The 11,292-nt window shown below is 47.2% G+C and overlaps 1 protein-coding gene across 1 annotated transcript; it reads left to right on the top strand.

Moving 5' to 3' along the window:
• Positions 1–1,529: 1,529 nt before the first annotated feature.
• LOC137151486 (up-regulator of cell proliferation-like) lies at positions 1,530–8,555 on the top strand. The gene has a single exon (XM_067545750.1). It carries the CDS (start codon positions 1,714–1,716, stop codon positions 6,469–6,471), a length of 4,758 nt encoding a protein of 1,585 aa, XP_067401851.1. The 5' UTR covers positions 1,530–1,713; the 3' UTR covers positions 6,472–8,555.
• Positions 8,556–11,292: the final 2,737 nt, after the last annotated feature.

The following is an 11,292-nucleotide window of genomic DNA, read 5'->3' as shown; positions in this document are numbered from 1 at the left end:
CAACCCACAGCACCACCCAGGCAAGGGTGCCAAGGTCCGAAGACAGGGTCAAAGGAGAGTCAGGGGTCCTTGCTTGGTGTCAATGGTGTGACAACAAAGCACGGTGCCCGCTGGGGAGTTGGGGCCTTAGAAGCAGCAGCAGCTGGGGGTGGTGATATTTGACAGGTGGTGTTGGAAATGCAGCAGCAGGCGATATTGCTGGTTTCAGACACACAAACCAGACTCTTTCCCCCAAAGTCAGTGCTGATGGCACCAGATCTTTGCCACGGCACTAGAGGGGGTCTGTGGTGACCCTACTGTCTAGCACCTGCAGGAGGCCGGTGCTGAAGACTGGATGGGAGCTGACAGTTTAGCACATATTGATGAGGGTTGTTCTGGTTGAGGCATGGCTTCTGAGCTGAGCCTGGAGTCAGCACTAACAGGCCTGAGGAGTCCGGGGGGGTGAAAGCTTTGCATACTGCACAGTGAGCTGGGGAACGAGTCTCCCGTGGCCTGTGCAGAGGACGCAGTGATTCTGCACATCCAGTTCTGGGTAGGTAGCTGGTCACAATGCACACCTGTGTGGGGTTCTTGGGGCAGCTTAGCTCTGGTGCCAGGGAAAACCCTAAAGACTCAGAAATATATAACAGGAAAAAAAGGGGGGAGGGTAATTCCTAAATGTGTCCTAAAGTATAACTATTAACAGCTATAAAATTAACAATACACAAAGCTTTTTGAGTGATAACATGGTCGCAGGAGTGGGTCTCTTCAGTTCTGGGGTGATGGAGAAGGAACTGATATGATTGGGGGATGCACTGAATTAGATGGTCTTGGGCACTGAACATTTGGTTGGCACCCCTCAATGGACATGGCTTTGAAGAGGTTTCCACAGCTTGGCACCTGATCCTACAAGTGGGAATAAGCAAATTTTATTCTCTGAACACCCTCCAGTTCTGTTATTCTTCCTGATACTAGGCCACGTCACCCTTTTTCTCTCCCTGGCATTAGGTTACAAATTCGAGCACTCAAAAGTTAGGAAATGCAGGACTGACAGTTGCCTGTGCAACCTTCATTCTGCACTGTGCTTCCATTCTGTGCACGGAATGAAGCAGGGGGCCTGTGGAAAAACCTGTCTCTGATCCTATACTTAAAGACTGTATCACAGTGCATACTCGGAGGCTGGATGAAAGATGCATGTGTTCGATTTTGGAGCCTAAGTAGCATTTTTAATGTGGGTTGCAATGTAACTGTGCAGACAGTATGCATTGTACTCGCTACATGACATTATTATATTCTGATAGAAGTGTATAAAATAATGAATACTAAAAAGGTTAGTTAAGTGCTGCATTTTTAATAATACAAAGGGATTGCCTCAGAATGGCAAGGACTAGGGGTCTGGAAAGATCAGGTGGAATTTGGAAAAGTATTTTATAGAGAGGCAAAAATGGAACAAGATCAAGAGGAAGACATGAGAGTTTCGGATTAAATGGGAACCGGGATCAGGAGGGGTATAATTCTCAGACATACAGTTGCTGTAGAGGGCAGAAATGAATGTCCATAGAAGAGATTAGCAAATTCCTTTGATTCAGTGGGAGCTAGATATGAGAGGAGGAGGAAGGATGGCGTTTACGTGGTCAAACTGGGAGTGAGGATCATCAATACCTTTGGCAAAAACCAGAACAGAGCTGAGTGTAGAGAGAGAAATAGTCTGCTGGAGAGAGGGGCACACAGAGAATGCAAACATCACCAAAAACATGTGTATTGCTTTTCGCAGGGAAAGGGCAATCACTCCAGGACTTCCTAATCAGCCTGGGACTGGAGAGACACCAAACCAGAAAGCTCCTGCTGAACGACATCCTGGAAATTAACACAGAGACTTTACAACAGAGTAGCCCTCGGACGTTAGGAGAGATCCCGTGGTATTTCCTCAGAAAGATCATGGCTCTGAATGGGATGGCCAGAAGCACAAGGCTGGTACCCGATGCACCAGGTGACAATGGGATCAGCAAGGACGGGGCAGAACCCTTTGCTATCATCCCTCCCCCAAGCCTAGCCCCCAGCCTGTGTGTGAACCCCTTGGATGTGCTCTGCGCCGTGCTGTGCTGCTCAGACAGGTTCTTGCAGCAGGAGATCCTGCTGAAGATGTCCATGTGCCAGTTCGCCCTCCCCCTGCTGCTGCCTGCCCTAGACAACCCCAAATGCACGCTCATGTTGTGGGCCATGAGGGACATCGTGAGGACGTGGAGGCCACTCTCCTTGCGAGAGAGCCGGGGGTTCAAGGAGGAGAGCCTGGTGCTCATGTCCATGCCAACCTTCTCCTTTGTGCGACTAGGGAGATGCAGCTTGTCCAAGTCCAAAATCCTTAACAAGGTCCTCAGCCCACCCCAGCAGCAGCATGATTTCTTCATACATCGGGACATGGAGTCTGGGAATGTTCCTCGAGAAATCGCGAAGGGGTTGGTTGAGATCTCCTGGTATTTCCCTGGTGGAAGGGAGAATTCGGATCCTTTCCAGGAGCCCATTGCAGTTATTAACCTGCGGGGAAATGTTGAGTCGCACTGGCAGCAGTTCAGCTTCCTGGCAGAGGTCTCCTCAGTTGTGTTCATTTTCGCTGACTGCATCAGTGAGAGAAAATATGAACTACTCTCATCACTTCAGGGCTTGAGAACAAAATTCTATCTCATACTCAACCCCCAATTTACTATAACCAGTAAAACACAAAGATTCCTCAATAAACTGGCCCCACTGCTGCAGCTGAACCAGTCCCATGTGCTTGTGAAGGATAACACTACAAATAATTCTGACTTTGTGGCAAGGCTGCAGGCCACCTTAGCACAGCTGATGAGGCCGCCCCGGAGAGCAGTGAGCATAGAAAACATGGCTGTGACAGCTCGTGAACAAGGATTCCAGGTAGATGAGGACTGCGAGGAATGTGAGGAAGCGAGAAAGAGAGCAGACGAAATCACTGGAGAAATAAGGGATGTTGTAGAGTACAAGAGGAGAGCACTGAAACTCCAAGGGGATCCCTGCAAACGCCTGGCTGAAGTAGAAAGAGAACTCTGTCAAATGAAGAAGCAAGGGGAGATCCCAACAGAGGACTATAAATCTGAGATGAGACGGGAATTGCTGGAGTTACGGACCCAGCAGAATGGGTGTGATCTCACGGGTGGGATGGGGACATTTAAGGCATCACTAGAACAGCCATCTCCAATGGAAACACACTACTTCCTGAAATGGATGAAATTCAGACTCGATCACATTGCCAGGGAGAATCTTTCCAAACTGCGGGCTGAATATAAGGAGACATACAGGACTCCAGGATATAGACCAGAGCAGCTAGCAAAACTCGATGAATTAATTGCGGCCAGTTCCTTGGGGATGGAGCATTTCATGCGTGAGCTGGGACAATTTTATGAGGCAGAATGGTCAGTATGTAAGGAAGGCGGCATGGCACATAGCCAAAGGCGGTTTACCCATCTCCCAGGCACAGCAGCTGACCTGATGCTGAATGGATTTGCTCTAGAGATAATCGATGGAGATGCATCCCATGTCCCACTGCAGTGGGTGACAGATGTTCTGACTAAGCTCCATGTCAAGCTGCAGGAGCGATCCAGATTGTTGGTTCTCTCAGTGCTGGGAGTGCAGAGCTCTGGCAAATCCACCCTGCTCAACTCCATGTTCGGCCTGCAGTTGGCAGTGAGCAGCGGACGATGTACGCGAGGAGCCTTCATGACGCTCATTAAAGTTGCAGAGAACTTTCAGCAGGAGCTTGGCTGTGACTTGATCCTGGTGATAGATGCGGAAGGCTTGAGAGCCCCTCAGCTGGCCACACTGGAGGATAGCTATGAACACGACAATGAGCTGGCCACGCTGCTGATTGGGTTAAGCGACATAACGATTGTTAACATGGCCATGGAGAACACCACCGAAATGAAGGACATTCTGCAAATCGTGGTCCATGCATTTCTCAGGATGAAGGAAATCGGGCACAAACCCAACTGCCAATTTGTGCATCAGAACGTCAGTGACGTGTCTGCCCATGAACAAAACATGCGGGACAGGAATCATTTCCTGGAACATCTCAATGAAATGACCAAAGCCGCAGTGAGGATGGAAAAACTAAACAGGGAGCTGAGTTTTTCTGATATTATGGAGTATGATCCAGAAAAACACACCTGGTACATCCCTGGGCTGTGGCATGGAGTCCCGCCCATGGCTCCAGTGAACCTGGGATATAGTGAGAGTGTTTATGAGCTAAAGAAATACTTCATTGAATTTATGAGAAGCCGGACACCTAACCGGACACCCAGGGACATCCCCCAGTTTACCAAGTGGGTGAGGAACCTGTGGAACGCTGTGAAACATGAGAACTTCATCTTCTGCTTCAGAAACAGCCTGGTTGCTGAGGCCTATAACCAGCTGTCTCTGAGGTACTCGGAGTGGGAATGGGAGCTCCGCAAGAAGATGCATCTCTGGGTGTGTGGACAAGAATCTGCAATTCATAACCAGCCACCTGATGAACTAAGTAAACTAGATTCTGGAAACTTAAAACGGGAGGTACAGGAAAAACTGCAGCAAGGGGAAGAGAGGATTATGGATTGTTTACATGAGTACTTTGAAAGTGGAGCTAAAAACCGACACCTGATAGAAAAGTACAGAGAAGATTTTATCAGAAGCACAAAGCGCCTCAAGACAGAACTTGAACGTTATTCAATCAGCAAGTGTGAAGAAGCGATTCTTGTTAAAAAATGTTGGCATAAGATAGACAATATCCAGACTAAGTACATGAGAATGACTAAAAAGAAAGTCGTCAGCCTTCTGGAAGATTGCAAGAGAAGAAAACTTAAGCTGGACAACAAGGAACTGGAAGCAGAATTTGAAATGATGTGGAAAGACGCAGCATCTGAATTAAAGCTCATTAGTTTACAGAAACGCCAAGTTTCTCAAGATCTAGAGTTCCAGCTGAGAAAGGACCTAGAGAATCGAGGGAGCACAGTCAGGCGGAAACTTCAAAAAGCAGGAAATTTGTGCAGTTATAGGATTAAATCTTTCACTATGCAAAATGAGTATTTAGATGTAACATGTTCCAAGGACAAGAGAGAATCGTTCACACAGGAATACCAGCACAAAGCAGAGGAACTTGCTCATTCTCTAATGGACCAATGCCACCGTTATATTGAAGAAAAGGTGAGTTCCAAAGAGGACTATGATGAGACCTATGGCAGAGAACTGCTGCGGATGATCAATGAGAGGCTTCAACAGGCAGATGTGCCAAATCTTCACACTGATGCTTGCTTTGAAGTTGACCTCAAACTTCATATTTTGGGAGAGGCAGCTCATGCATTCCAGGAGATGCACGAAGACTTTATCAAAAAAAACAATCCTCAGGAACATCTGGAGAAATTGAAACCTCAGTATTTGTCCACATTTATAAACCTTTACCTGGAAAGGGATCCCTGCCAGCAGAGAGCCAGGCATTTCTGTGAGCACTGTCTCAAACCTGCCCTAGCAGAACATGTTAACAAAAGACTGGGAATAAGAATAGTAGACGACATTTCCAGAAGTGAGAAGGCTAATGGCTATTGCAGCCGGGCCTCCTTCCAGTTTTCTGTACTGAAAAAGCTGCTGGAAGAGATGGACTTTGAGAACTACATGAACTACATTAACAACTATGAAAGTTTTGTCAGAGCAACGATATGGAGAGACATTTCAGATCACTATGGCAACGGAGAAAGTGTCGAAGCCCTTGAAGCAGAGATCCTTTCCGCCATCATCAAGAAAGTCAGAGCAGCTCTAGAGATGTCAATGGATGGAGGAAGTAGCACAGTCTCTGACTTTGTAGCAGAGTTTTGCAGGCTGTTACAGAAATACCTAGTCATCCCCAGAGACAGTTTGGAAATGAACCTCTTTCAATTTACAGCTAGTACCAGCCAGTTTTCTGCTGCCATTCAAGACTATCTCTCTGTGCTGGAGCTGAACGTGGCATCAGAATTTAAAGCTGTGAACATAGAGGAGAAACTCTCCAAGCTCCAGGTGAAGCCCCAGGATGAGCTGTTCAAGAGAGTGTTTGGCTGTGGGGAGCAGTGTCCGTTCTGCGGAGCCCCCTGTGAAACAGAAAGCCCAACCCATGAGATGCACTTTGCATCATTACATCAGCCCCAGGGACTGAGGCAACGCAGGGATCACCTCACAAAAACACTCGACTATTCGTTATGTTCCTCTGATGTGGTCTCTAATGCTGTATTTAGCAATTCAGATACAAAAGGGAAACCTGTTCCCTTCAGAGATTACCGCCAACATTACCCAGACTGGCTCATTCAGCCCGACCCCAGCAGTGAGGCTTCTGATTACTGGAAGTTTGTTTTTAAAGAGTTCAATAAGCAGTTTGCCAGACAGTATGATATTGAACCAGCTGATCTCCCTGAAGACTGGGGCAAAATAACTAAGGAGCAAGCACTGGAGAGCATAAAGGGAGTCTATAGCATGCAGTAATGCAGTACAGATATTGTTTTTCCAGAGGTATCAGCCATTCAGTATTGTGTGGAAATGTGGTGGAGAACATTCAGCCAATCTCATCAGCCTGCCTAAATTAAACACCTGGGAAATCCTCCTCACACCCAGAGCTCCGCCCTCCTTGGACAACATGGTATGGAAAGATGAGCCTGGGTCATTAACCCTTTGTGTGATTATTTTGCAATCCAAAGGAACCTTGGAATGATTATGATCTGCAGACAAATGAGTGGTTTAACCCACACATCCCCCTTTCTGGGTGTGATTACTGCATGACGTCACATCTTTTTCTAGGGAGTTTCTCCCTGTCCCTGGATGTTCCACACCAATGACCCCTCATGGTGAGCCTAAGCTGTCTTCAGCAAAACAATTCCTTAGGCCTTGACTTCACTGAGAAAACAGATGTCTTTTTAACTCATGTTCAACTAACTCTTGTTAAAAACCTACTGAAGACAACGCAGTAGTAGTTTTAACCTGTTTTAGTTAAATTCCTCTTTAAGGCTATTATACACTACAAGTTAGGGGTGTGAGTCCCCCGCTCATGTACACATATTTGCACTAGTTCTCATCACACTAGTGCAAGCATAAATAGCCGTGTAGCCACAGAAGTATGGGTAGCGACAGTGAAGGCCTGGTTTAGCTGGGCCGAGTATGTACTCATCTATTTGAGAAAGGTGTGTAGTTACCAGGAGAATCACATCCCTAGTTTGTAGTGTAGATATGATCCGGGGTTGACCCCTACCAGTTCACATGTTAAAATATGAATTGCCCTGTGTGTCAAAGGGAGAATTTCTGTAATATTTTTATGATTCCTATGCGTCCCTGAGTTTTCATCAGTACTTTGAATTGTTACCCAGTGTGACCCAGGGCCAGAGACTCCTGGATGCTAACTGGCATAGGAATTTACAAAGATCCCCTGGGTCTGATGTCTACATAATAATGCACCAAAAGGTGACTGTTGTCAGTTTTTGGCTGTGTATGTGTTGTTCCATTGTGTATGCTGTCCCAGCTCTGCGCAACTAACCGAGACACTACTCCACAATCGAATTATTCATTAAGACCACAGATCCTTTCAGAAATGAAGGCACCAAGCCAGGCTTATTGTCAAACAAGCATAGCAGAAAGTGCCTTATACATGCTACAAGTACACTTAATATTGTGCACCCCTGACAATGGTGCTGCCTCAGTAAACGGCGGGACTTTCCGTTCCTCACTCAGCCAGACAAAGATGCTTCTTTTGAGACCCTCTTTTATACACTGATACAAACTAGTTGTGCATTGCCCCGCTGATGTGTATAGTTGCTACCCTCTGATCAAAGGTACTGCCCTTTGATGTGGTATGATATCACCCATTACCTTGTACCAAATGGTTTGGTCAAAACATCTCTATTCATCATATTAACAAGACATTTCTATCCATTATAGTGTCATTTGGAGAGGTCAGTGTGCCCTCATTATCTCTGGGGTATTAGGATGCCCTGGCACCTTTCTGGAATGTGCTTGTGCTTAGCACTTCTTTGGAATGTGTGTTTGTTATACCAGCTCTGTTCTTGCCAATTACTGTGAGCCTGCCAGCATTCACAGCCTGGCTTCTGCTAACTTTGCTTTATATCATTACTTTAGCTCAGGCCTCATACCTGGCCTATTATACTAGGCCTCAGGCCTCATATCTCAGGCTTTTACTTTCTACTACAGTGACATGTGAAATCTCTACCAACAGTCAGTAATGTGCTGGTTGTCATAATCATTGTGAGATGCATGTAAGAATATTATTTAAAAAGTTATATATCTATATCAAAAACTATGTTCTGAAGGTATGTATGTTGACAGGTCACCAGAAGGTGAGAAATGAGTTCTGTTCAGACAGCGACACGTATCTCCCTATCTGACTATTGTGTATTGTGTGTCTTACAATGTGAGGCTATTTGCGTACGGAGCCACCAGGTAATCAACATTGCAAAGTCGACAAGAGATCACAAGATCTACAGGAAGGAACGCACAGCAGGGAGTGTCCTGTTTATGACAAGAGCGAAGAGTGAGGCTGGTATGTCAGGAGAATACAAGGAAACACATCTAGGGGACAAACTGCCAGCGGGCTTGTCTCATGAACAGAAGGTCATGGCTGGTCTGGCTGTTAAATGCTGGGGAAAATACTTTGGATGAGCTAACCTTTATGTGGCAGGAGGGTGTCCTGTTAGTTAAGTCTGGATTCCAGAAGTCATATTAGGATTTTGTTACAAGACTTCTGCATACTTGCTGTTACGTGAATCTCTGCTCTTTGTTAAATAAACTTAGACTGGATTTCACTATAAACATATCTAAGTGCTGTGTGTTAAGCTGAGCGGTGAGCTGAGGTGTAACTGGTAACTGCTGGGTGTACTGTTCTTTTTGTTGCCTGTGGCTGGTGGAGTCAGGGAGCTGACTCCTGGCAGGCACAGATGAGGCATCCTCATGCTCAGAGCAGATGATAGTGAGGTGCCGCCCACCCCTCGGTGCCCCCAGGAAGCATCACACCCATTGATTGCAGACAGGTTAAATACACTCTTGGGGCAGAGCAGGAGACATGAGATGTGTCATATAACTGTCTAGGATGGAATGACTGTGTTGTTAAATGTAAGCGGGGGAATGGGCCCGCTATTGTGGGGAACTTTCCTTGCTCGTACACTACCCCGGTAGAGTTGGCTAGCAAAAGGATCTGAGTCCCTGCTCCCACTCTCTTTACCCAGAGGTCCATCTGACCCCGAGGGCTCCCCTCCCACTCTTCTGTGTGGTGGGGTGCCTGTAACCCCGACAAGGCTGGGCCCAGGACTCCTGGGGCTCAATCCCCAATCTTGCCGTGGTCCCTTAGGGCAGGGGCTAGGGTGTCCCCACTCCGGGGTACTAACTCTGCACTGGACGCTTCCCTGACTCACTGATCAGTGCACACAATGCAAAGCAATACAATTTATTACACAAACAGCGATCAAATCAAATACAAAATAAGAAAAGAGGAGAAAGGTTAAAGCAAAACACCCAACACTGTCCCCTGGCACGGGCCACCACACACGGTGTCTCTGGGGTTCACAGTCTGTGTCACGCGTTGCAGACCCACTGTCCAGGCCCTGGCTGCGCTGCAGGGATGCAGAATCAGACCCCTGCTCTTCCAGTAGCCACATGGTCCCAAAGTCCCCTTCACTCTCCCCAGCTGCTCACCACACACCTAGCTCCAGACGGCTCCTGCCCCAGCTCGCTCTGCTTCAGTGCAGCTGCGCTTGGCTCTCTCTGGGATGCCCCTCTGGCTCTGCTGCTGTGGGTCGGGTCAGCTTGGCTCCATTCAGCTTTCTGTGCTCCTCTTCCAGCCTTCCAGCTGCAGGCTGCTTTTTCCTTAGCTCCTCAGCTCTTCCCAGGCATGCAGCTCCAGCTCACAGGGAAGGCTGGGTGCCCCCCGCCCTCCTGGCTCCCTCATTGGCCTGCCCGTCCTGTCAATCAGGCTGACCTGGGTTGGCCTCTCTCCATTGGTCCTGGGGGCTGTCCATTCCAGGGTCCTGCTTCCTCCAGAGATGGCCAACCCAAAAAGACCCACTAAGTTTCAGTAAGGGGCTAATAGACCCCTTACATAAAGGACTGGCTGAAACTGATCCAGATCAATGGAGGGTCCACAAAGACAATGGGCACCCAAAGACAGACCAAGTGACACCTGTACACAGGAATCTCCTGCGGGTGGAACATGTGAACTCAGCATGGGTCCACAGGCTGTGATAAGAGTTGGCTTTTGGGGCAGGCTCAGCTCACACCTTGGACTGACAAAGGGACAAAGAGACAGAGGGATGAGGCAATCCATGGATTCCATGGCAGCTTGGCAGGGTGGAGAGCTGGCTTGGCCAGAATGGACTGTGTCTTAACCTTCATTTCTCAGTGTTAACATAGAGACTTCCTATGTTGGTTTTCAGCTGACTAATAAACCTCATTGTGTTTTGAAAAGGCTGCTAGGTGTCCCTGCAAATGCCTACTGAGGGGACTTGGTCTCTGATGAGTGTAAGAGTGTCTCAGTTGGACTTGCAGGGCAGAGCTCAGCGTGTGAAACAGGAGTGCTGGCAGCCAGAGGCTATACCTAAAATGCTACAGCACTGCAGCTGTGCCGCTGTAGCACTTCAGTGTAGACATTCACCACACTGCTGTAGTAAAAGCTCCCTGAGAGGTGGTAGCTAGGTCAAGGGAAGCATTCTTCATTCAACGTAGCACAGTCTACACTGGGATTTAGGTTGGCTTAACTATGTCACTCAGGGGTGTGGATTTTTCACACCATTGAATGATGTAGCTGGATCAATCTAATTTTCTAGTTTAGACCAGCCTTCCATCTCAGAGGCATTGAGGCTGCATGGCCACTTAAAGAAGAGAGGATCCTCTTGGGGGTTTGCCCTACAGGAGTTCCTCCAAGGGACTGTTCAAAAGCTGAAGTGTGGCACAGATCCATGGATCTGTGTCACCTTCTCTACACTAGGGTTTTCACACAGGTTAGTTAACCCAAATTCACTTAACAGGTTAAAAGGCACCTTTTCTACAATGAAGATTTAGCCACTGATTTTCAAAAGTGTTGGCTATTAAAAAATGCACCTCAGCAGGTATTAACAATATATGCCACATAGCCTTGTCTATACTAGGCTATTAAAGTGTTATCTAAGGGCTTGTCTACACAGGGAAGTTTACTAGAATAACTATACCAGTATAACTCCTGGTGTGGACACTCTAATTTGTGATCTGGATTGCCTCTTATCAGTTTAAACTTAATATTCTTGGAAGTGGTTGAATATAAACCACAAAAAA

Source organism: Emydura macquarii, unplaced genomic scaffold, assembly GCF_026122565.2.
Source record: "Emydura macquarii macquarii isolate MOO-44397 ecotype Brisbane River unplaced genomic scaffold, CSIRO-AGI_Emac_v2 contig_1093, whole genome shotgun sequence".
Taxonomy (NCBI): Eukaryota; Metazoa; Chordata; order Testudines; family Chelidae; genus Emydura; species Emydura macquarii.
This window is presented reverse-complemented; position numbering and strand designations above follow the sequence as displayed.